The sequence below is a fragment of the Cannabis sativa genome, chromosome 5 (assembly GCF_029168945.1).
Source record: "Cannabis sativa cultivar Pink pepper isolate KNU-18-1 chromosome 5, ASM2916894v1, whole genome shotgun sequence".
In the NCBI taxonomy this organism is placed as follows: Eukaryota; Viridiplantae; Streptophyta; class Magnoliopsida; order Rosales; family Cannabaceae; genus Cannabis; species Cannabis sativa.
In genome coordinates this window covers 15289820-15317633 of record NC_083605.1, presented here as the reverse complement: position 1 = coordinate 15317633, position 27814 = coordinate 15289820, and the positions used below count along the sequence as shown (strand labels likewise).

The 27814-nt window shown below is 35.3% G+C and overlaps 1 protein-coding gene across 1 annotated transcript; it reads right to left on the bottom strand.

Annotated features, from left to right (window-relative positions):
* Positions 1–702: 702 nt before the first annotated feature.
* On the bottom strand, positions 703–13427 carry LOC115715941 (protein HOTHEAD). The gene is made up of 5 exons (XM_030644622.2): positions 13234–13427; positions 12401–13039; positions 9667–10064; positions 1464–2005; positions 703–1055 (listed from the first exon to the last, which is right to left on the bottom strand). The coding sequence occupies exons 1-5, from the start codon at positions 13310–13312 to the stop codon at positions 1007–1009; spliced, it is 1707 nt and encodes a 568-aa protein (XP_030500482.2). The 5' UTR covers positions 13313–13427; the 3' UTR covers positions 703–1006.
* Positions 13428–27814: the final 14387 nt, after the last annotated feature.

Below are 27814 nucleotides of genomic sequence, written 5' to 3'. Positions count from 1 at the left end.
AACTGTTAAGGTTAACAAATAAATAAACCCAATAATTAAACCCAAAAAATTAAACAATCTTTTTTTAAATTAAAAAAATATCTTACCCACATATCTCTCTAACAAATCCTACCATTTTTGAAATTTTTTTACACGGCTAAATTCAAATGTCAAAAAATAAACCCAATAATTAAACCAAAAAATTAAATAATATTTGCTTATTCTTAATTTTGTAATATTTGTTTTTCCAGGTCAAAGATGTTCTTGCTGCTATTATTTTAAGAACTGGAACAAATGCAACATATATTATAACCTTATTATTATTGTTTCCAATATGTTTTTACTGGACATAAAAGTTTAATTTAAATTTATTATTCAAATCTCTTTAAATTAAATATTATTTATTTTTGATTCATTTATTTCCTTCCGAACTCATAATATAATACTTAATATAAAACATAGCATACGTGCATCGCACGTAACAATATACTAGTTTAAATAATATATCTATATATTTATAAGCCAAAAAATGTGAATTAGCAATTTATTATTTTTTTTCTTTCTCATATTTTTTATTTATTTCTCTTCTAAGTCATATTTGATATACTTACCTAAAAGAATTATATAAAATAATAAATTATAAATAATGATAAAATAGTATACAATTATATAATAAAATTAACAAATTTATAATCAATTCTTTTATAAAAATTAATAATAATATTTTAGATTATATCACTCGTTATAAGTATAATATAAGATTACAAAAATTTGAAACACAGTGCTTTCCCTAATTAATATAAAAAGTTGTATTTATACAACCCATTCCAACAGTAATCATCACCGATTCAAAATTGTATGTCATCATCACTTCTAAATTTTAGCATGATCTACTCATAAAATTTTATTGTTGCAAACAAATAATTGTAGTAGGGTCCATAACTTAATTTTGGTAAAATTGTTATATTATGAATAAATATTAATCGAGAATAGATCATACTAAGGATTCATTCATGCTAGCTAGAAATCATTTATTCCCGGAAGCCCTAGCATGCAGAATCCTACTTCCCATGTACCTGCAAATGCAACAACCATTATCTATTAATATATTAAATTATTGAACTAAACAAAAATTGTACGTAAAGGTTATCATATATAAATTAGCCATGGTGAATATTAATCTTTTACTTTAAACATTAGTGAAATATGAGACATTTTGTTAGACTTATATCAGAAAATTAATAATTTTACCTCCTAAATATGAACACTATCATATTTTATATCCTCCAAATTTTTATTACTGCCAAATTTATTTATTTTAAATGACAAGAAACGTTTCGACAATAGTAAGAAATAATCATGAGACAAATTATAATAGTTTTCGTAATTCGAAAAATACGTTAATTATATATTCTAAATTATATTTGAGTAATCAATTAGGAAAGTGATGTAGTTTCCTATAACAAAGTTCAAAGAATAATTACCTTCCCAACATCATAACAGTAGCTTGGGGATTAGTTCCAGGAGAGGCCATAAAAGTTGAACCATCAATAACCCTCAAAGCATCAACACCAAGAACCTTATATTCATTGTCAACAACTTTGCCAACTTGGCAACCTCCATGGTAATGCCATATGCTCATCACTGTGTCTCTGCAAAATTGTTCTAGGGAAATAGAAGGACCAACGTGTTTGGGCCTCAAATTTAAAGGAACTTTCTCTATTAAGTTCAGATATAATTGAACTGGTATGTTTGGATACTGAAACCTGGAAAATGCTTTAGAATTGATGACACCAATAATGGTCTCCATACCTCCAACACATCGGTTTAAGTCCTCCTGTTCTTTGTAGTAGTTAAAAGTCACTGATGGGTTCTTATCAATGTTGGTGTTCTTCAGCTCTAGATGTCCTGTGGAGACTGGACCATCCACCTTTTGAAGAATGATTCCACCTTTAAATGTTATGTTATTGGGAACTAAATCAATTCTTTCACCAGGCCTTGTGGAGGTGAAGGTATGGTTAGTGATCTGCATGTCATGCCAAACAAACAAAAAACTAGAAAATGTTAACTATACTTGTGTACTATTTTTTTTTCTTATCTTTTCATAAATTCAAATGATGTGTTCAGAGTAATATTGAATTGGAAAACTTTTTTTTATAGATTCCAATCATACGCATATGAGTTACATCAATATTGACACTGATATAGAATTAGTTAGTAGCTACTACAAGAATTACAACCTATAGCAGAAAACTAACCATTCTACAACTTGCATATACCATACCAACTAACAAACGTGCCAAATTTAACTAACTATTAGCTAAACAAATAGACAGCTAAGCTTTTGATTACTACTTTCCCTCAAGGTGTGTTATAAACACTTTGAACTGTGTTGGAAACAATGGTTTGGTGAGAATGTTAGCAAATTTATTTGTTGAGACGTGAGTTATTTTTATCACTCCCCTCTTGAGCGTTTTCTCTAATCAATTGCCAATCAATTTTAATATTCTTGGTTCTCTTATGAAAAACTAGATTAGCTTCTATGTGCTGGGAAGACTTGTTGTCACAATGCATCAAAGAAGATCCCTTATGTTCAATCTTCACCTCTTTCAAAATAAAAAGTAACAAAATAAGTTCATATGTTGTATTAGCCATGGCCCTGTATTCAACCTTTGCTAAGGACCTTGATATGTGCGTTGTTTCTTACATTTTCGTGAAATCATAACTTGCCTAGGAAAATGCAGAAACCTATTGTTGACCTCCTTGTATGAAAAAAAATTGCTCAACTTGTTTACTAGAAAAGAAATATCTAGTTCAGTAATAATTAGGTACTGTAATTTCCCACTATTCCTCCGTCAAGTGTGGGATGTGCAAGCTTTTCTTTGTCATCCTACATTAGCTTCAAATTTTCTTCTATTAGAATGTTCATTGGTTTGCAACCTAAAAAATAAGGTCTTCCAATAACTCTGGTGCATAAGGACTTTGAGAAATGAAAACTCCTTCCTCTAATCTTGCAACTTCTAGTCCTAAGAAGTACTTCAAGTTGCCTAGATTCTTTAGCTTGAATCTACTGCTTAACCTAGTTCTTAATATTTCCAACTAATCTAAGTTGTTATCGAGCAAGATGACATCATCAACATACACCAATAAGAAGATAAAACTAGCCTGAAAATGCTTCATAAATAATGAATCATCAACATACACAATTATTTTTGCCCGAGATGAAGAACCCTAATCCTTAGTTTTGGATCCTAGAAATCAATTTCCAATTTATTGATCCCCTTGCATGGAAGGGTCATATTCTATTTATATAGTACTACAACCGGGTATGGATATACCTAGACTCAGTAGGATTCTAAGGTGTAAATTAGGCACATAGATGAGGTAAAAATACAATATATATTGAGTTTAGGCCAATTGAGTGAGGCTCAATTCAGAAGATGATGAGCGAGGACAATTTGAGGAGGCCAGATGTTGTTTTCAACAATATCCGTATTGAGAATGTCAGAGAATATGGTGTTGGACAGAAAGATGATCTTCTTTCTGTGGTGCACGCATTCCCCAAGCCTCATGTAGGGGATAAACCCCTGACATAGTGGGGTCCTGTGTCTGGTGGACATCATGGAAGGTGATATTTATGAACTATTTAAATGTCTCTACGACTTCCTACGTCCAGATAACCCCATAAGGGTATCTGGGTTAGTCCTGGTGGACTCTTCATCTTCTGTACCAAAAAGAATCTCCCAAACCACTGTGGTTCAGCCCTGCTATTGGACTTGCACCTAGATCTAGAGTCATAGCTTGACTGCGCTAATGGCTTGAGTTATTAACCTGATTTGGCCCAAGAATGGGCCTACTTTGGCTGATGTAGTCCTTTATAAATGCGTCACTGCTCTAAAAATATGGATAACATCTATTCCCAAGTCTTCGGGGCTAGAGAGGTAAGGAGGCTTGCAACACACTCCTAAATGCACTTATGGATGTGGAATTGTTAATTCGTGTGCCCTTTTGGAATTTTTAAGCAATAGGTGGTAGAAGTCTGTAATCATTTCATCTCCCTAGAACGGAGTACATGTGTCACGTGGGTTTTGGTCCATGCACACTACATGCCTTAGGGAAGCATATGAGGTCTAGGGAGGCGAGATGAAGAGTGGTTTATGTTAGTGGAATTTTAGAGGCAAATATAATCCCACATACAATATTAAATGTAGCCTTTCCGTATCCCAAAACTGTTGGATCTTCTTTGTGTTTTTTAAGACATGATCTAGACTGTTTGCTTCAAAAGCATGTTGATTGCCACTTTTAGTATAAATATAGTGAAAATAGACCAGTCAAAATTTTCTCCATTTCAGCCATCGAATTAAAAAAATTCCAAGAGAAGAAAATTGTCTAGGAAAGACAAAATCTCCAATGCTTTTTCTGGTGAATAACCTGCATCATGACTGAGATCCTTAACATTCAACTTCAAATTTGATCAAGAATAGATCCAGACATGCCACCCCAGTCCTCACAATTGATCCTTCAAAGCCATTTGGGTCACGAGATTTTTGATTAGGGGTCAATGAACTATTGTAGAGAACTCGAGACTTTCAAGCAAGGCTCAAATTTTTATATCAAGTTCCCTCAACTGTCATTTCCATAAGTAAGCATTTTTAACTTCAAACTTATACTTTAATTTTTATCAAAGTCATTTTTGTTCCAAATAGAAATTCTTGGTGGCTAGCTATGTAGTCGAAGATTTGTTAGAATCTTTGTTGCATGCTCTGCTGTGTAGGGTGGTTCTTAGGATATTTATCGTGATGGTGGGTTATTAGGTCGATTAGAGGAACTTAGCTTAGTAAATTTATTCTGCAGTGGTGGTATGTTAGCTTTGTGAATACTGCATTTTCTCCCATTGGTCCCTTTCACTGCTGGATGGTTTATTTTAGAATTTTCATTTTGTATCTTTATGTTGCCAATCTAATTATTTTGGAGCAATGTTCCTTAGAGAACTTTCTTCTGGATTCTGGGTCCGGCGGGGACCTCTCAAAGTAGTTATAAGGAAGGACTCTCCCGTACTCTTACTAAGTCTATTGGTTTACAGTATTAATTGCTTGATTTTTCTTCTTTTTCCAAGTTTTTGCTATGGCTGAGGTAGATAGATTCGCACAAGAGATGATTTTTGACCTTGAAGATGAACAAGCTCAAGGAGCTGGAGGTGTGGAGCCAGGACGCATGCAAGGCCACTCAGTTAGGATGCATGCAAGGCCACTTGACTAGTATGCATGCAAAGCCACTCGGCCAACAAGCATGCAAAGTAACTTTGTCAACCTGCACGCAAGGCCACTTAGCCAGCATGCATACGAAGCCAATCAGCCAGCATGCATGCAAACCTCTTGGCTAAGGATGCACCATAAGCTTCTTGGTAATGCTCTTCTCGATGACATAACCATGCTTAGTGAATCCACCATAAGTGTTAAGGACAAAATCAGTTGAGGCACAATCACAAGGATGAGGCATGCATGTGAATGGAGTACGACCACGCCTCCTATAATTTTGTTACCGAGAAGGTACAAGTAGTGGAGGCACCACACTTGCAAGCCTTGACATCCCAACCAAGAATATACAATGGCAACCACCTCTGCAACCTAGGACCACCTGACACTAGATAAAGGTACAAGGCACAAGACCACCTCCTACACTAGTAGCTTGTAGTACCAGGACGTTAGTTTGTCTCTTGGGGACCACAAGTGTATCCTAGGCCATTAGAACCTATAAATACTCTATTTTTAGGTGTAAGAGGGTTTAGAAAATCATTTTGTAACACTAGACTTAAAGAAATAAAAAGATACGTTCCCCTCTATTTTGCTCAAAACACACATTGATATTTTCATCTTCATTTTATGTTTTAAGTTCAAATCTTAAGTTTTGGCTATTACGTAGTTAACAATTTCATACCATCAATAGTCATGTGCATGATGTCACAATGGTACTTGAACCTCCTTTTAGGATCCCTTTTGTGATTTCCATCCTTATACATAAGTGGGGGAATTCTATAATAAATCGAATTGCACGTAACTCTTTAGACATTCTCTGTAGTGTCAATCAAATTAATATACTCAGTATATTGGGCTCATATCCTTTCTTCAATTTTTTATGTATCCTCCCTACAGCTCTGAGTCTTTCCATTCATCTTATTCTGCGATTGGCTTACTCCTAACTCTGGAATTTTTGTTTGTTGATTTGTGTATATGTTTATCCGGGAGAAAAACTATATCCAACATGTCCTATTCCAAAACTGGAGAAATTTGTTTACAGAAGTGCATACCCTGAGGTAACTAGGCCATAAATGATTGGATTGGTATACTGGGTTCTGGGAGGTACAATAACCATAACTAAGAGTTGTCATGCAAACATAGAATTACTGATTCTGTGATATGGTGTCGGAGTTACTCCGAAGACTTGGGTATATGCTTCTTCCAAACTAATTAAACCTTAGGCTATTGCAAGAAATGTGACAAAGTATCAGACCTTTGCCTTTGTATTTCATTCCAGAATAGGGATCCTGCCACAATCCTTGACCACAGGGCCAATGATTTCATGTCATCACTCACTTTTATTTTTCCTACTGCCTCAATCATCTGTTGGATATAAGCATTTAGGCTTTCCCTATCTTATTGCCTAATGTTGGCCATTGAGCTAACCTCATATCAAAGTCCTTTGCGGCTACTGCTCCCGCAACATGGATTGTATAGATCTTTCCAATTTCGGATGGACATAGACGACAACCACTTCCACAAGTCCTTGACGAGTTTGGACAATGTTAAAGAGAAATATAAGCATTTCCCATCTTCACTTACACCAACTACATTAGTCTGTTGTACTTCCATAGGTAGGCTCTGGGGTTTATGTTTCCCACGCGCAACTCTATTTGTGGCATTCAAAAACTTTCTAGCAACTGTGTCTCAATGATTCTCTTTACACATGGCTCTAGATCTTCATCTTTTGAGTCAGATATGGCACCACTTTGTTTCTGGGCCATATAGTCCTTGAGTTTTGTTAATGCAGTTTTCTGATCTTCTAACCATCTTGTATGATCATATAGGAGCTCGCATCCTTAGATTCTATCGTTTAGGTTGTTTCTTAAATCACCTCTACGAGGCCTTACTTTCTCAATCTTTGGTTTTTCCTAATTTTCATTCAGTGTTTCCTGGGGTCCGTGTTGTCATGCTATCATTCGAGTTGAGGTCCTCCACATGAATTCTCTGGTTAATAGAATCACTGGGGAAGTTTTTCCATCCTCAAATGTTGGGTCCGCGTACCTAAGCCCTTGGCCCATTGTTATGCACGACTCTATTGATCGGTCGACTTAGCTTTGGGGTTTAAGCGTCCATTTCTTTCTGCTGAGGTTCGTCAACTGCTTTATAGTTGTTCCGTGGAACATTGCTTATGGGTTTCCTCAGAGGGGCACCCATTATACCTTTTCCTTTATCATTTGCTGGGACAGATGGCCTAGCTCCAAGATGGTTGAATGATGGGATAAGGATGTTTTCTGTTTGGAGATTTGCATTAGCATGTAGTTGTGCAAGAGCTTCTTGCAATTTTTAGGAAACTCTTCCTACTCCCCCAATCTTTTCTGAGTATCTATGAGTTCCTATCCCAATCTTACCACTTCAGGATCTTGCTCATAGTACTCTTCTTCATATTCCTAGTTATAGTTTTCATTGTGGCAGTCTTTAGGGTCATCTCCATGACCTTCCAACTCATCCTCCTCAATAGGATCATTAACAAGTTGTTCCATACGATACTGGTCTTCTTGGTGTGAACGGTTTCCCACCTTTGACGTTTCCCTGCCCCCTACGACAATTACCAGAGAGTTTTTTAGGGGAGCTGGTTCTCGCCATCGTCAGTGACATTGTTCCTACCATCTCGAGCAGGTGGTTTGACCACTACCTTTTGGGTTGCAACCATCGTTGTCGATGACAACTTTGGTAATTATTTCCTCAAATCTCAATGAAAGCACCTAATTTTTAACCGACATTTTCAGACACTAATTCTAAAATAAATAAGTTTAACAAAGAAATGAATGAAAGAAGAAGAGGCAAGGGTTTTTACGTGGTTCGAGTGTTAATGAACTCTAGTCCACGAGTTAATATTATTGAGGTAGAAAAACTTCAAGGTGTTATTACAAAAGTATTTTTTCCCTAGATGAAGAACCCCAATCCTTAGTTCTTGATCCCAAAAATTAATTTCCAATCGATCGATTGCCTTTCATGAAGGGATTATGTTCTATTTATAGGCTACAACCTGGTATGGATATACTCAGACTCAATAGGATTCTAAGGTGCAAAATAGGCCCACTGATGGGGACAAAAATAAAATATACTGACTTTGGGCCAATTGAGTGAGGCCATATTGACAAGATTGCAATCGTCCATGCGAGCGGGGACCATTTTAGGATGCCTGGTTTTGTGGGCAGCTATGTCTGTACCGAGAATTTCAGAGAATATGGTATTGGAAAAAAAAAGGTGATATGTTTTTAGTGTAAAACACACTCTGCGGGGCTAAAGTAGGGGACAAACCTCTGTCATAGCCAGGCCCTGTGTTTGGTGGGCATATTGGAAGGTGATATTTGGGAACTATCTGAATGTCTCTTCGACTACTTACGTCTACATTACCCCATGAGGGTACTGAATTTGTCATGGTGGACTCTTTGTCTTTTGAACCAAACAGTATCTCACGGAGTAGAGTGGTCTAACCTTATTATGTATTTAACTACACTTGCATCCGAATTTGGAGCCATGGCTTGACTCCACTTATGGGATGAGTTATTAACCTAATTAGGCCAATAAATGGGCTTGTTTTGCCTATATAGTCCTTTGGAAATGCTTACATTACTGCTCCGTAAAATATGGATAATATATATTTATGTATTTATTTCTTCAATATATATTTATTTAGAATTAGTATAATATTGTTAAATATATATGGCTATTCTACAATGTACCATCTAAAAGAGGTACACATTGATGCATTTTCTATCTGTTTCGATATTTAAGAAAAACTTTTATTCTAATTTTTTGTATAGTTCTATACCTTATAGTTATTTAAGACGTCTAGTAAAGTTTTGAGAAATTTAGAACAATTTACAGTATATAAAATAGTGTTTAAACAGTCTATTTCACACATGTATAAAATAAAAGAATCACTCATGTAATAGACTATTTGAACCCTATTTTTTATGTGTAATTTTTTCTGGAATTTCTTAAGATTTTACAAGATATCTTAAATAATTATAACATATATGACAATGGAAAAAAATAGACTTAATTAGAAATTATTCCGAATACCGAAATTAATAAGGGTGTATAAGTACACCCCTTTAGAAGGGTGCATTATAGATTTTTTCATGGTGATGCATAATCTATTTATATACCTAATAATGAATCAAAATAATACTTGATAATTTATAGTCATGAGTATTGCTATTAGGGCCTAGTAACGTTTAGCATCATTTTAAGGTAGCAGTTTATAAATAATTAACGATATTCTATAATAGTTATTAATTTAAATTATATAAAAGCAAATATTTAATTAGATCAATAACAGTATAACTTTAAATGGTGTCAAACAATATTAGTCCCATTAAAAACTATTAATTACTATATATATATATATATTTTAGGGAGAATTTAGAGAAAAAAGAACCTGATATAGAATAGGCTCAAAATACTTATGAAGTTCTTGAACTAAAGGAAGAGAAATGCTCAATCCACTGGCTGCTTCTATGAAGCTATGAAACCTTGTGATACCCACAGCTTCGATCAGTGAGACCTCAACCGGCATAGGCGAAGGTATAAAGAGAATATTCATTGAATTATCAGCCATCCCTTGCCCAACCATGGGTTGATCCATTACGACATTGATACCGTGGGCCTTTAGATGGTGGGCTGGCCCAATTCCACTCAACATTAATAACTGGGGGCTTCCTAGAGCTCCAGCTGACACTATAATTTCATTTTTGGAGTTATTGATTAAGTAGGCCCTGTGTAAAATTCCATTTGAATCTTTATAAATTACCCCATATGCCTCAGGCCTTGATGCTCCTGCAACATTAATAATGCTATGTTATCAACAAAAGAGATGTCAATACTCATTTACTCAGACTATATATAGTCTATATACACACTAAACATTGTGATAAAAATTAAAAAAAAAAAGAAAGGATAAAAAGTAGGCAACACACAGTAAGGGAGCAACTTATAAAATAGAAACTAAGGGGTTCTTAAAAAAAATCTACATATTAACTTTTTCACACAATCTCTCATTCTGTCAGTCGCATGTACTTTTTTTTGGTGATTGTCACTTGCATGTACTTGATAGTTGATAGTTTGAAATTAAAACCTTCAAGCTATTCTATTTTTCTTTACCAATTTTCTATATAAGGAAATAATACATTTAAACTAGAAAGAAATAGTTGCATTATAACTTACATCACGTAGTATAATTATATATACTGAAAATTAGTACTCTTAACCATTTTTGTACACTATTTATAAATTTTGTTCAAGTCATTCAACTGCCTCTTGTATAAGAAGGTTAGATATGTAATTAAATTGGTTTAAGGAAAATTATTGTCAAAGTCCTTCAAAAATTTACTTTGATGTAGATAAGTTTCCATCCTAGAAAAATAGTGTCAATAGTCTCCAAGCTCGAGATTCTTATAAGTCTGTTGGTCCTCTTTTTAACGGATCTGTTAAAATGTCAAGTGTTGAGATTAAATTGTGCTATAAGTCTCTAATAAGAGTTCATTTTGATGCAGATAAGTCTCAATCTCGAAATTTTTTGACAACAATCCCAAACTCAAGATTCTCGTTAGTTCCGTATGTACTTAATTTAACTGCACCATTTGTTGTTTCAAAAAATTTCACGTGTAACAAAAAAATAAATAAATTATTTTAAATAATAATTAATTAACCTTTCTCTTTATCTTTTTTTTCTTTCTTTTAGTTCACTACTAACACAACATCTTTAGCTTTGGTGTGTTCTAAAACTCTTCAATTTCTATTAGCAAGAGGGGTCTCTCTAAAAAAAATCTAAATATAGTTTGAACCATAGAAGCTAAGATAAAAGAAACGACCACTAAAACGCACCACCCACCGAAGATGGGGACTAGTGCAATAGATTCAGGGAGATAGTCAGAGCAATGCATGTGCAGCTATTTAGGGTTTTTTGGATTTTTTTTGTTTTTTTTGCTTTGTTATATTTTTTTGGGTTTTCAGCATGGGATCGTGGGATGGGACAAGGAAAAAAGTGGAGATGAATCACTACAAATTTTTTTACTTTTAGTCACAACTAATTATAAATTTTCATTCTTATGTTGTGATTACAAGGTCCATGGCTAAACGTATTAGCCCGAAAAATTATATTTTTTTGTGACTAAATGTGTTTTTGTCACAATACTTGTTGTGACTAAAACTAACTTAGTGACAACTTGTATCTAAATACTACTTTTTAGTCACAAGTATGTTTTTGTTGTGACTAATTAAATGTCAATTTAGTCACAAAAAATTTATGTTGTGACTAAAAAATTATCACTGAAAGTAACAGTTTTAATTTTGTAGTGATAGATGACCTTTATGGGCGGCAAGCCTCCACTATCAAGAATGGTAGGTGGCGAATCATAAATTTTTTTTATATATATATAAAATTGTTTAATTTTTAATAAAAAAAATTGAAAAAAATGATTATTAAAGTTTTAAATAATTTTTATGTTGTTCACCAATAAATTTTTAACGTGGAAATTTTTACAACTACAAACAAAGTTTTTAAGTTGGGTACCTACAGACTAACGAAAATGTCGAACTTAAGGGTTATGACTATAATTTTTTGAAATTAGAACTTATTAATAAACTTTTCTGTGACTTATATATATTAAGTAAATTTTGTAGAGATTTATACCGTAATTTAATATCAAACATGTAATATTTTAAGATAGAATTAACAGATTCATTAAAAACAGAGGACTAACAGATTTATAAGAATTTCAAACTTAAAGCTGTAAGTTGTAATTATTTTTGGAGATTCCAAACTTATTTACATCAAAATATATTATAAACTTTTGGGACGCAATTTTTGGCTTTTGTTTATTATATCTCTATTATAGAATTCCAACTACTACGACCCAGCCAGGGAACATCATATGTCCAATTCTCTTGCTATGTTAAGTTAACTACGCACGTGGTAGTGGTTAATAGCACCACGTATAAAGATATAATATATACATATTATATAGATATTGCTATGTCATATTATGCGTAATAATTTACAATTTAAGAAAATTATTATTGTTGGATGACGCAACATTATTAATAAATTCTTTCCAATATTGTATATTATTTTATGCAAAAAATAAATAAATAATATATTAATGAAATTTCACCTGGTTTATATCTGAAGAGAATTTTCTGGACAGTTGCGTGCAAATAAACAACAATGTTGGATGGATCAGCATATTGAAGCAAATCCGCAGCAGTATGTCTATGTCCTTGTTCATCGAAAATGGTTCCACCAATCTTAGTCCCATACAAATGCTCATACGTAAATCCATTATTTGGGAACACTCCAGCTTCAAATAAGCCATCTCTCACCGCCGACTGCCACGGCCCCACCACCGGCTCAAACGCCACCTTCTTTTCCACCCACTCATACGATTCTTCCACCAACGTCTTATTCCAACCCGCTTTTTCCACAAAAGCGGCGCTGCCGCGGCTGTAAAAGCCGGCGTTTAAAGCCGAGCCTCCGCCAAGGATGCGGGCGCGATGGCTGAACACTCCGTCCTCGGAGAGGAACAGTTGTGCTGGTGAGTTGGGGGAGATATCCAAAAGATTGGTCAAGAAGTTGCCTAGGTTGGTTATGGAGGGGTTGCCGTAGGGTGAGCCGCCTCTCTCAAGGACTAAAACGGTGGCGTTTTGTGAGAGAGTCGCTGCTAGTGGACAGCTGGCTGTCCCTCCTCCAATGATTATGTAGTCGTAGTGTACTACTTCTGGGCTTGATGTTGCTTCTTTCAAAAATGAGGGATCTGCGTGTGCATGCATGTAATTTATTAATTAAAAATATATTCATATTAATTTCGTGTTCACATTGATCATCACAAGACAAGATCATAGGTATATATGTAAAAGTTACTTGTTTGTTTATTCAAATTGTGCTTACATAACTTAATGCAGTGAATATTTTGAGCTAAGATAAAGAAAATAATAGTTATGATCGCACCTTTCTCTGAATAACAATGTGAAGCTAAAAAAACGAGAATTGTTCCAGCAAGAAAAGCTCCAAAAGAACACATACCCATCTTGCGACCTATGTTATTATGAACTTTCTTCTGTTGAGGACAACAATATATTTCTTTTCTTTTTTCTTTGAGAAGGAGTACAATGTCTGTATATATACATAAATATATATGTGTGTCAGTGTGTGTGCGCCCGCAAATAAAAGCAAATAAAGGCAGAGATCTAATTAAGGTCTTAATTTAACATAAATTTTGATCAGAATATATATAGTTGCAACGACCTTAACTAAATAAGTGTTTAAAGCCCTATATCTTTTGAGCATTGCTACTTACGCAACGGCCTCCAACACCACACTGCGGGGTGTGGTGCGCTGTAACTGGTTATTATTTATTTAATTAATATATATATATATGCATCGAACACAAAATAAATTACACATGTGACAATATGTCACTTTTTGTACCTTTAATGGTATCCCTTAGTAACATTTCTCTTATATAGTAATATTAAAAATTACTAACCATTAATTAATCGTGTTATAGTACTTGGTTTCGTTTCGTATTACATATTATATTAAAGGATAATAGTTAAGTAGAATCAAAAGTTGTCTGTATATAAAGACAATTTTTTTTTTATTACGTGTCAAACTACTATTTTATACTAATAATTAATTAATTCCTTTTATATTATTTATTTTTTTTTTAATAATTTAGTGACCCCTAATAAAGAAAGTTGCTAATTAATATTTATCAAAAGTCATACTAATAGAGTCATATTACACTATAAAAAATTATTACTTTTAGTGACAACTTTTTACTCGCAACACAGTTTTTTTGTGACTAAATGTGATTATTAGTCACAACAAAATGTTACTTGTAACAAAAACATAGTTTTTAGATACAAGTTATCACTAATTTAATTTTAGTCACAAAAAGTATTGTGACTAAAAATACATTTAGTCACAATAAATAATAATTTTTGTGACTAATATTTTTTGCCACGGACATTTTAGTCACAACATAAGAATAATAATTTATAATTAATCATAACTTTTTCACTTCTAGTCACAAGTTTTGTTGTGACTAAAAGTAAAATTTTTTGTAGTGCGAACTGTGGTAAAAAAAATTAGTATTATTTGATTAATTAATTGTATAATCAAATATATTTAAAACTTTAGTTTTATATGTCTAATGTGGATCATAATATTTAATCTCTAAGTTTCACTATATATCAAAACAAAAATATTGCAGAAGTGTTTCAATAAAAAAAAAAAAATTACATGTCAGACACCTTATTTGAAGATTTAATAGTAAATGAGGCTTTAGGATCCACAATGTTGAATATTAGCTAACTTTCCTTATTAGGGATCACTAAATTATTAAAAAAAAGAAATAAAAATAATATAAAATGAATTAATTAATTATTAGTATTAAATAATAGAGTGACACATAATGAAAAAAAAAATGTCTGTATGTAGAGATATTTTTCGTGACTCTACCTAAGCATATTCCTATATTAAAATATATTTTATGCAATATTTTTATATTAAACTATATATGGTATTGACTTTTATGGGCACCTAAATATATAATATTTTAGCTAGTATAAATCAAAATTTAACATAATATTGTATAAAAATATGATATATACTCCAATTTAATATTAGATAATAAAATACAATACGACCTAATACAACATACCAAACGAGCCCCTTATGTGTTAAATACCCCATCTCTAATAAAATGTGATAAATGTGGTGTATATATTTTTTAGCTTATGTTCATAAAATTGAATTCTAATAATGGTGTATTGCGGTCTAAATGTGACAAATGTTAAAAATTGTGTCAAATTTAACGCAAAATATAATATGGATCAAATTTTACACCACAATAAATATCACTTTGTTATTTACTATTTTACCACTCACTAATGCAATTAATATTTTTATATTTTTATTTATATATTTAATATATTTTTTATATTCTTACAATAAAAATTTAATAATATTTTTCTTGACTTTTTTTACACATTTTTATCAAATAGTTTGTTTTACCCTTAGTGCATTTGAGTATAAATATAAAATTTAGACTAAATATAACATTTACTTATCTTTTGAGCCAACTTTAACACAAAATTTATACCATGCATTAGAAATGGTCTAATGAATGGTGTAAGCTTTTGTGCAAAATTAACTCAATAAATGAGTCAACACTACTAGAAAATTTTAATTTTCGATTTTTAAGTCGCTTTATCTTCAGTTAAATAAAATCTTGCTACCGAAGATAAATGAAGCGAAGTCCTGAAAATACCAAAAAAGTATGGGGGGCGAGGCATATGGATTTATTTTTATAGAAAAAAAAAATAATAATCGGTATTTATTCCCTAAATGGAAGCCAACATTTAATATGATCGTTGCCAAGCTCTAAACCCTCAAAATCCTAAAATCAAAATCATTAAACAACATTATTTTTCAATCACCACGGTTTACACCACCAAATGTTCGAGCTCCGTGTGTGATGTTTTGAAAACCATCGTGCATTTTCTGACAACCACTGCGATATCCAAACCTTATATCACACTCACTAAAAAAATACAATGTATGATAAAAGGCATATTTAAAAGTAATTTTTACCTCAATGCAAGCTAAAAGGCAACATTAAAACTCTGAAAATCACTGTCAATAGCCGATTACTACTGTTCTCTAAAAATCCTACAAAACCATCAACCTAAACTCTCACATCTACTCTCATATCTTAGAATAAATTAATTTTTATAGTGGACATGTGTTTCGGTGAGAAAACTAGATGGTTTACAAGAAAAATTATTATGGAGGAAATGGAGGATGGCATCGACATTTTTGTGTTGAGAGAAACATGGAGTAGAAAGAAGAAAATGAGAGTTTTAATTCTGAAATTAGAGTTTTATAGACCTATGTCGTCGGTTATTTTAAAATTGCTGAAGACGTAGGTGTCCACGTGTATCTAATATTGTGTTAGGGTAGATGAGACCTATGTCGTTGCTTAATTCAAAATAATCAAAGACACAGGCCTCCACGTGTATTAGGGTAGTGGAGACCTATGTTGTAACACCCTAACTAGCATAGGCGTATTACGTGATGTTTAAACGTACTGTGCAGCTCGTTGCTAATCAACGAGGTTTATGGAAATCGTGACTAATTAAAATTTTTGCTTTTTTAATTAAACTCATAACATATTTATACAAAAATACTCTGGATCCCGATTACAAAACATTTTATAAAAGTTTACTGACTAAACAAAATACTTGTCGCCTAGCGACTAATTACAAAAAGCCTTGCTGTCCTGAGGATCGTACGCTCCAGACCTAACCGCCCCGACATGTACAATCTTCACCGGCTCGCTCTCACGGTTCTTTAGCCTTAGCCTTGCCCTTACCTACACATAAAGATAGCACTGTGAGTCGACAGACTCAGTAAGAAAAGCATAATCAAATATCATACATAAATCCCGAGTTATGATCAGACACCCATACCCCTGACCATAACCCTAACTGTCGTCTCCCACACGATACTGAGTCCTGAACGTTCATAAGATGGTACTATTGACAAGTAACAGCCTATACTCGGTACACTGGTCATACTTCAGCTGCTAGTCCTACTCTAGCCTTTACCGATGTGTTACAGTATCAGCCTATACTCAGTACACTGGTCATACTCCAGCTGCTAGTCATACTCTAGCCTGTACTGATGTGATACGTCAAATAGTACAGAACCACCAACCCTAGTATCAGCCTATACTCGATACACTAGTCATACTCCAGCTGCTAGTCCTACTCTAGCTTGTACTGATGTGATACAGTGTCAACCTATACTCGGTACACTGGTCATACTCCAGCTGCTAGTCATACTCTAGCCTCTACCGATGTGACACAGTCGGATGGTTCGAAGCCAACATACATATCTAATGTAATCTAACAAGCTTCCTACATGCACGCTAAACATGTAATACATATGCATACTGTTATACTAATCTTACCTGTATTCCGAATTCAGGTGTGCCGGTCAACCTGACTGGAACGAACTGCGCGGCGGTTTACAGGCTCCTAAACCATAAGAAGCACAACACTAATAAGTGATACGCTAAATCACTTCCCGGGGACTTAAACTAGAAACTAAAAGTTTCCCTATCGATAAACAGCATGGCAATACCCCAAATAACATAAAAATGAGAAAATCTAAGGTTCCTAAAAATTTCCCAACCGGCAGACCGGTTACCCAACTGGAATTCCGGTTCTGGGAAATCTTGAACCTTCATCCGGAATTCCGGTTGCACAACCGTAATTTAGGTTCCTCGCAGGAAGCAACCAAAAATTCATAACTCTTTCAAATCTAATCCAATTCAAACAAAACCTTCCAGACCTGTTCTATATACCCTAAAGAACAAGTCTAAAGCAACAAAGCCATCCAGAAACCACAGATACCAAAAATGCCATGTGAGCTCTAAGCTTTGAGTTGAAAACTCAAACTTGGCTAAAGCTCACCTACAAGCATTTAAACTTGATTGAAACTACATAAACATGCATTTAGAAACTGTAGAATACATACACAAACTCATGCAACAATCACAACAACCAATTTCTTAACTTTTCATAGAAAATATAATTTTTGAACTAAAAAGATCCAAACTTGGTTAAACCATCTAGTATGCTTCAAACCTACTCAAATCCATTTAATTCAAGCATATACAATCATAGAAAACAACCTAGAACTATAGCAGCAACAACATCTCAAAGCTAAGCATGCAACCTATAAACATTTCTCAAAACTTCAAAAAAACTTAAAGAAAAGCTAAGGAAAACATACCAACAACTTGATCACAAAAACCTTACTACAAAGAGCTTGAATCACCAAGAAGAATCCCACCTTCTTGCTGCTCAAGGAGGGCCGAATACAAGAGGGAAAGAGAGAGAGCTTTTCTTTCTTTTTTTTTTTCTAAATTTTCTAACTTTTACTTTTAATGAAATGAGAGAAAATAATCAACTAATAAACCTTTTATTTCAGCCAATATAAATCAAATAACATTTAAATTTCCAATTTCTAAGTCCACTAAAGGACAAACATAAATGGGGCAAAATGAATATTTTGCCCCTTCACACTAAAATAGCATAAAGAGCACTAAAGGGGTATTTTTGGGAAATTCTAAATTCCCGACCAATCCCGACATTCCCAATGTCTAATAAACCGTCCCAAAATACTAACATACTAAGTTGTGATTGTACTGAGCCAAACACCGAGTTCCATGTTACCGGGCACCGGAAATGCAAAATTATGAAAATCACTAAATGACATAAAATGCATTTCAGAATTCAACAATAATAGCATAAATAATTATTTAAATAGCTATAAATAATTTTCCATAATCAAACATAATTAACTGCTAATCTCCAAAGTAAACTAAGCGGTCTTTACAACTATTCCCCCCTTAAAAGGATTTGTTCCCCGAAATCTAACCTGAATAACTCTGGATATTGAGCTCTCATATCTGACTCTAGTTCCAAGGTAGCTTCCTCCACCTCGTTGTTTCTCCAAAGTACTTTGATCAATGCTATGGTTTTATTCCGAAGGACTTTATCCTTTCTATCCAGGATTTGCTGTAATATCCCAGAAAATAAATAATATTTAAATGGACATATTTTATTAAATATGTAATTACTTGGAAAATGAAGTAGGATTATGATCTTACTTAGATGAATTTTTGAGAAATTATTTAATGAAATACGTTATTTTGGGCCCGGTAATTGTGGAAATTTAGCTATGTGGTTAGCAATGTCACGACATTAAATGAAAGAATTATTTTGAGAATATCCCGGATTAAGTTAGAATTTTATTAGAATGTTGGATTGGGGAATTAGTAAAATTACCAAAATGCCCCTAGGTTATAATTTAAGTTTAGGTTATTTTGAGGGATAGTTTAGTCATTTTATTTTTGGCAATCCCTTTTCTTTATTTATTTATTTTGTGGCTGCAGAAAAAAAAAAAAAAAAACAAACAAAACCCTTATTTAAATAAGTTGCCTTCCAAGGCAAGAAATCACTTTTCTTTTCAAAAAAAAAAAACACAACTCCAAGTTTTCTCTTCTTCTCCTTCTGCCGATCACTGTAGGAGCTGGAACCAGGGAAAAATTCACTTCTTTCCCATCAAATTCTTGAGCTAATCCTAACCCTAGGAGCTAGCTAAGTGGAGGTAAGGTTTCTACTCTTTTCTTGGTTGATTTTCATGAGTTTAGATTAGGTTTTGGTGCGGGTTTTCATTTAATTCAGAGCTGGGGTATAAACTGAAGATAGGTTAGGTTCTTAGGGTGATTTGGAACTTGTGTGAATAAAGATTGAGGGAGATTAAGGGCTGTGCAACAAAGAGGTGTGAAAAGTGATGTTTTTAATGAAAATTGACAAGTGAGATGTTGATTTTGAGTTACATGATGAATTGTGATTGAATGTTATGTTGAATGCATTGTATTTAGTATGTTGAACTGTTCTGGAAGTGCAAATTAGGTATGATTTGGTTTTGGTTCGAGCTGGAGGAGAAAAACCAGAATTGTTACGGCAGCGACAGCAGGTCGGCCAGGTTGGTTCTTGTATCGAGCCGGTCGGCCAGGTTACGACGGGGAACAATTCTCGGGTTTTTCTCTGATCCGTGTTTAGCTCGGGGTTGAACCTAGTACCTGCCTTTGAATAATTTTGAGTTATTTGAATTATTATATTGATGGTGAAGGCTAAGTCTAATCGGTTTAGAATTAGGGTTTTAATCCGGAATATTATGTTAAGGTATTTATTTGTGTTTCTCAATTGTCGTGACATAGGACCGGGAATTGCCTAGCTTGTTTTTCCACCCAGGTCGGCCATATTCTTGACTTCTGAATTAAGGTAAGAAAAGTGGTAAGCACCGTATGTGGTTAAAAATCAATGAATGAATGGAGGTGATTTTGAGTATTAACATGATGTTGATTAAAGCTTATTAAGCCTAGGTTATTACCTAGGGTTGGAAACGGTTATTACCGTTATGAGTAATTACTCTTGAGACCGCGGTTAGGTCTCTTACTTATCATTTGCGTTATCGGGCAACGATAGTGACATATTCAGCTCGTATGTAACGAGTGGTAAAAGTGGTACTTTATTAAGTACCAGGAATGTATGATGTTTAAGGAAATGCTTATTATTATTATCGAATAGTGAGTAAACATAATGGCATGAGAATAAGTTGATAGTTATTTTCTTTCGATTACTGTTTTGATCACTTTCTTGCTGAGTCTCTGTGACTCACTGGTGCTTTATGGTGCAGGTAAAGGAAAAGCTAAAGTCGAACAACCATGAGTTATGGTCGCAGCAGCAATGTACATACCAGCCGCTGGCAGCCCAGTTTACAGGATGCTCTATTTTGACTGTATTTTGGAAAATATAAAGTTTATGTTGTAAAATACTTTGAAACCAGTTTGTAAATATTTTGGAAACAGGGGGACCCCATAAATCATGTTACTTATCTTTTGTTAAATAGTTTAAAGGTTGAGTTTTTAACTATCAAAATTTTTAATTACCCACACTTTTAGTATAATTACATCTTATATAATTATTGGTATTTTAAATAAAGTGCACACACGTGGCGTCCCTGTTGGACAGGGCGTTACAACATGGTATCAGAGCGCCAAGGTTTTTAGATCATGAGGACTGGTTTGATATGTACATTGGCTGCAAGGACCTGATCGACTCATTGTTTAGTAAGTTTTAAGTTAAAAGATAGTTTGCTAATTTTCTGATTACCTGATTACCTGAATTATGTCGATATCAGAATGTTGTGGGAAGGATTATAATATATGGAAATACTTATTAGTATTGTTATTACTTGGAATGTGATCGCAGGTGTATAGTTATGCACCCAAGGCGGACTGGTAGGGGTGCCCGTGAGCTAGCTGGGCTCAGGGCTGCCGGTGAGGGAGAGAACCCTTTACCACCACCTAATTGGGAACAGTTATATGCTGCTATGCAAGAAACTATTCGGCAGCAGGGTGAACAAATCAGAGAATTAAGAGAGCAGCGAGCACAGCCTGCTCTAAATCTGAATCCTGATCCTCCGGCACCTCTAGTAGTGCCACCGGATGCAGGAAATCGTTTGGAACCATTATATGAACGGTTCAGAAAGCAGAACCCGCCAGTGTTTGAGGGTGGTGCTGATCCACTCAAAGCCGAGCAATGGATGAGTATGATAACATCCATTTTCGATTTTATGCGAGTTGAAGATAATGACCGGGTCAGGTGTGCTACCTATATGTTACGAGATGATGCCCGTATTTGGTGGGAGATTGTATCTCAGGGCCATGACCTGAATAATATGACCTGGGAAACTTTTCGGGCCTTATTTTTTGAAAAGTATTATAATGAGTCTATTAAGGCAGCAAAGGCAGAAGAGTTTATACGGTTAACTCAGGGTAGTATGACTGTGACAGAGTATGCTACTAAGTTCGATCGACTGGCAAAGTTTGCCTCAGATGAGGTGGCTACTGAAGCTGCTAGAAAAGCCAAGTTTATTCGGGGGCTGGATGAACACATCGCCCGGGATGTGATTGTTGCTTCTAAACAACCGGGGGTTGCCCGAACTTATGCTCAGATAGTTGAGTTGGCTTTAGTTTCTGAGGGTGCAGAGGCTCAGATACGAAAGAAAAATATTGTCAGAAGAGATTCATGGAAACAATCAGCAGGTGCTGGTTCGGGAAGGGGTACTGATCTTGGTGACCGTAGGAAAAGACCTAGTGAAACATCAGCAGCAGGCCCAAACAAAAGATTCCAGGGTAACCAAGGTTTCCGTCGTAGTGGGAATGAAAACTGGCGGACTTTTCCTGAATGTCCGAGGTGTAAAAGGCATCACCTGGGCGAGTGTCAGGCTAGGGCCTGTTTCCACTGTGGAATGGTGGGTCATATGAAGAGAAATTGTCCACAATTGCTACGGTTAGAGCAAAAGAAGGATGATACACACGCTCCTGCTCGAGTATTTGCCCTGACTCAAGCTGAGGCTGATGCTGGTCCATCTACTGTGACAGGTCAGCTTTCTGTTGCTGGTACTTTATTGACTGTATTAATTGATTCTGGTGCGACGCATTCTTATATTTCAAGTAGAATAATTGAGCAGCTGAATAAACCTAGTGATGTGCTTTCTAGAGGTTTTGGAACCTTGTTGCCTACTGGGGAGTTGGTTATCTCCAGCAGGTGGGTTCGATCCCTTCCAGTGTTTGTGGAAGGAAGAGAGTTATCAGTTGATCTGATAGAATTAAATCTGGAGGATTTTGATGTTATTTTGGGGATGGATTGGCTTGCTAAATACAACGCCACCATTGATTGTAAAAGAAAGATGGTAACTTTTCAGCCTGAGGGCGAGGACCCTTTTGTATTTGTGGGTAAGATGCAAGGATCTCGGATTCCCTTAATTTCAGCCCTTAAGGCAAGGGATTTGTTGTGTGAAGGGTGCATTGGTTTCTTAGCAAGTGTTGTGGATATTTCCAGGGAACCACTAGCGGGACCGGAGCATGTCCCAGTGGTTCGAGAATTTCTGGATGTATTCCCAGAAGAGTTACCAGGGTTGCCACCAAAACGTGAAATTGATTTTGAGATTGATTTAATACCAGGAGCTGAGCCTGTATCGAGAGCTCCCTATAGGATGGCACCTGCAGAGCTGAAAGAGCTAAAAGTTCAATTACAGGGGATGATGGATTTGAAATTTACTAGACCTAGTACTTCACCTTGGGGTGCACCAGTTTTGTTTGTGAAAAAGAAAGATGGAACATTACGAATGTGTATAGATTATCGGGAGTTAAACAAATTAACAGTGAAGAACAAGTACCCTCTGCCAAGAATAGATGATTTATTTGATCAATTGCAGGGTAAAACTGTCTTTTCTAAGATTGATCTTCGATCTGGTTATCACCAACTGAGGATTCGAGAGGAGGATATTCCCAAGACAGCTTTTCGGACCCGGTATGGTCATTATGAATTCTTGGTAATGTCCTTCGGATTAACAAATGCCCCGGCAGCATTTATGGATTTGATGAACCGAGTGTTCAGAGATTTTCTGGATGATTTTGTTATTGTCTTTATCGATGATATTCTAATTTATTCAGACTCGGAAGAGACTCACGAAAGACATCTTCGAATGGTATTACAACGTCTCAGGGAGCATAAGTTGTATGCCAAATTTAAGAAATGTGAATTTTGGTTACCTCAGGTGAGTTTCTTGGGGCATGTGGTGAGTAAAGATGGTATTTTAGTGGATCCAGTAAAGGTTGAAGCAGTGCGTGACTGGCCTCGACCTAAGTCAGCAACTGAAGTTAGAAGTTTCCTGGGGTTAGCAGGGTATTACCGAAGATTTGTTGAGGGCTTTGCAAAGATTTCTACGCCTTTAACTGAGTTGACCCGAAAGAATTGTAAGTTTGTTTGGACTGACAAGTGTGAAGGTAGTTTCCAGGAATTGAAGCAAAGGTTGATTACCGCCCCTGTGTTAACCTTACCAAAAGGTGACGAAAAGTTTGTGATTTATTGTGATGCGTCCAAACAAGGGTTAGGTTGTGTCCTTATGCAGTCAGGGAAAGTGATTGCTTATGCATCCAGGCAATTGAAGGAGTATGAGCAACGATATCCTACCCATGATATTGAATTAGCAGCGGTTGTCTTTGCACTAAAAGTTTGGCGTCACTATCTGTACGGTGAGAAGTGTGAAATTTATACAGATCACAAAAGCCTCAAGTACTTTTTCACTCAGAAGGATTTAAATATGAGACAACGACGATGGTTAGAACTGGTCAAGGATTATGACTGCGAGATTCTCTACCACCCTGGTAAAGCAAATGTGGTAGCGGATGCTCTAAGTCGGAAAGGACCAGGGCAAGTTTGTGAACTAAAGGAAATCTCAGCCAAGTTGGCTGAGGATATGACGAGAGCGGGAATTGAATTTGTAATTGGAAAACTTGCTAATATCACCATACAATCTAATCTATTGGAAAGAATTAGAGTAGCCCAACAAGGTGACCTTGAGCTACAGGGACATAAGGAGAAGTTAGAGGCTGGATTGGCAAGAGACTTTTCATGCTTATCTGATGGGTTGTTGCGATACAAAAACAGAATCTGTGTACCGGTTGACAAAGAAATCAGACAAGAGATTCTTGATGAATCTCATACTACACCGTACTCCTTACACCCGGGAACAACCAAGATGTATCATGATGTGAAAGCTTTATACTGGTGGCCGGGTATGAAGAGGGATATTGTTGAATATGTGTCAAAATGCTTAACCTGTCAACAAATTAAAGCAGAACACCAAAGGCCGGCAGGTTTGCTTCAACCTCTAAAGATTCCTGAATGGAAATGGGAAGACATCACCATGGATTTTGTGGTGGGATTACCCAGAACAGTAGGGTATTATGATTCTATTTGGGTGATAGTGGATCGATATACGAAGTCTGCTCACTTTCTCCCGGTGAGGACAACGTATACAGTGGATCAATATGCTGATTTGTATATTAAGGAGATAGTTCGACTTCATGGTGCCCCAAAGTCGATAGTTTCAGATCGGGATCCAAAATTTACATCCAAATTCTGGGAAAGTTTACAGCAAGCAATGGGTACTAAGTTGAAATTCAGTCTGACTTTTCATCCTCAAACCGATGGTCAATCTGAAAGGACTATCCAGATACTTGAGGATATGTTGAGGGCATGTATAATGGACTTTGAGGGTTCTTGGAACAAGTACCTACCTCTGATTGAATTTTCTTATAACAATAGTTATCAGAGTACCATTGGCATGGCCCCGTATGAGATGCTTTATGGAAAGAAATGTCGATCACCTATTCACTGGGATGAGGCTGGTGAACGTAGGTATCTTGGACCTGAAGCTGTCCAAAGAACGAGCGAGGCTATTGAAAAGATTCGAGCTCGTATGCTTGCTTCCCAAAGTAGACAGAAAAGCTACGCAGATCCAAAGCGTAGAGATGTTGAATTCCAAGTTGGGGATTTTGTTTTTCTTCGGGTATCCCCAATGAAGGGAATTCGAAGGTTCGGGAAGAAAGGAAAGTTGAGTCCCAGATTTATTGGTCCATTTGAGATTCTTGAGAAAGTAGGTCAGGTAGCTTATCGGTTGGCTCTACCTCCTGCTTTATCTGGGGTTCATAACGTGTTTCATGTCTCGATGCTTCGGAAATATGTATCTGATACAACTCATATCTTAAGTTATGAAGACATTGAGCTTCAAACCGACCTGTCGTATGAAGAACAACCAGTACAGATCTTAGACAGGAAAGAAAAGGTGTTGCGAAACAAGACTATTCCACTAGTCAAAGTGTTGTGGCGGAATAGCAAAATTGAAGAAGCGACTTGGGAATTAGAGTCGCAGATGCGGGAGTTGTATCCCGAGCTTTTCAGGTAAATTTCGAGGACGAAATTCCTATAAGTGGGGGATAGTTGTAATATCCCAGAAAATAAATAATATTTAAATGGACATATTTTATTAAATATGTAATTACTTGGAAAATGAAGTAGGATTATGATCTTACTTAGATGAATTTTTGAGAAATTATTTAATGAAATACGTTATTTTGGGCCCGGTAATTGTGGAAATTTAGCTATGTGGTTAGCAATGTCACGACATTAAATGAAAGAATTATTTTGAGAATATCCCGGATTAAGTTAGAATTTTATTAGAATGTCGGATTGGGGAATTAGTAAAATTACCAAAATGCCCCTAGGTTATAATTTAAGTTTAGGTTATTTTGAGGGATAGTTTAGTCATTTTATTTTTGGCAATCCCTTTTCTTTATTTATTTATTTTGTGGCTGCAAAGGAAAAAAAAAAAAAAACAAAGCAACAAAACCCTTATTTAAATAAGTTGCCTTCCAAGGCAAGAAATCACTTTTCTTTTCAAAAAAAAAAACACAACTCCAAGTTTTCTCTTCTTCTCCTTCTGCCGATCACTGTAGGAGCTGGAACCAGGGAAAAATTCACTTCTTTCCCATCAAATTCTTGAGCTAATCCTAACCCTAGGAGCTAGCTAAGTGGAGGTAAGGTTTCTACTCTTTTCTTGGTTGATTTTCATGAGTTTAGATTAGGTTTTGGTGAGGGTTTTCATTTAATTCAGAGCTGGGGTATAAACTGAAGATAGGTTAGGTTCTTAGGGTGATTTGGAACTTGTGTGAATAAAGATTGAGGGAGATTAAGGGCTGTGCAACAAAGAGGTGTGAAAAGTGATGTTTTTAATGAAAATTGACAAGTGAGATGTTGATTTTGAGTTACATGATGAATTGTGATTGAATGATATGTTGAATGCATTGTATTTAGTATGTTGAACTGTTCTGGAAGTGCAAATTAGGTATGATTTGGTTTTGGTTCGAAGTCCGGAGGAGAAAAACCAATTGTTCTGTTCTGGCAAAGAACCGGTCGACCGGTTGGTTCTGCTGTATCAGAACCGGTCGACCGGTTACAGCAGGGGAACAATTCTCGGGTTTTTCTCTGATCCGTGTTTAGCTCGGGGTTGAACCTAGTACCTGCCTTTGAATAATTTTGAGTTATTTGAATTATTATATTGATGGTGAAGGCTAAGTCTAATCGGTTTAGAATTAGGGTTTTAATCCGGAATATTATGTTAAGGTATTTATTTGTGTTTCTCAATTGTCGTGACATAGGACCGGGAATTGCCTAGCTTGTTTTTCCACCCAGGTCGGCCATATTCTTGACTTCTGAATTAAGGTAAGAAAAGTGGTAAGCACCGTATGTGGTTAAAAATCAATGAATGAATGGAGGTGATTTTGATTATTAACATGATGTTGATTAAAGCTTATTAAGCCTAGGTTATTACCTAGGGTTGGAAACGGTTATTACCGTTATGAGTAATTACTCTTGAGACCGCGGTTAGGTCTCTTACTTATCATTTGCGTTATCGGGCAACGATAGTGACATATTCAGCTCGTATGTAACGAGTGGTAAAAGTGGTACTTTATTAAGTACCAGGAATGTATGATGTTTAAGGAAATGCTTATTATTATTATCGAATAGTGAGTAAACATAATGGCATGAGAATAAGTTGATAGTTATTTTCTTTCGATTACTGTTTTGATCACTTTCTTGCTGAGTCTCTGTGACTCACTGGTGCTTTATGGTGCAGGTAAAGGAAAAGCTAAAGTCGAACAACCATGAGTTATGGTCGCAGCAGCAATGTACATACCAGCCGCTGGCAGCCCAGTTTACAGGATGCTCTATTTTGACTGTATTTTGGAAAATATAAAGTTTATGTTGTAAAATACTTTGAAACCAGTTTGTAAATATTTTGGAAACAGGGGGACCCCATAAATCATGTTACTTATCTTTTGTTAAATAGTTTAAAGGTTGAGTTTTTAACTATCAAAATTTTTAATTACCCACACTTTTAGTATAATTACATCTTATATAATTATTGGTATTTTAAATAAAGTGCACACACGTGGCGTCCCTGTTGGACAGGGCGTTACATTTGCACTGGCTGTTCTTCGTAAGTCATGTCTGGCTGCAGTTCAAGGCTCTCA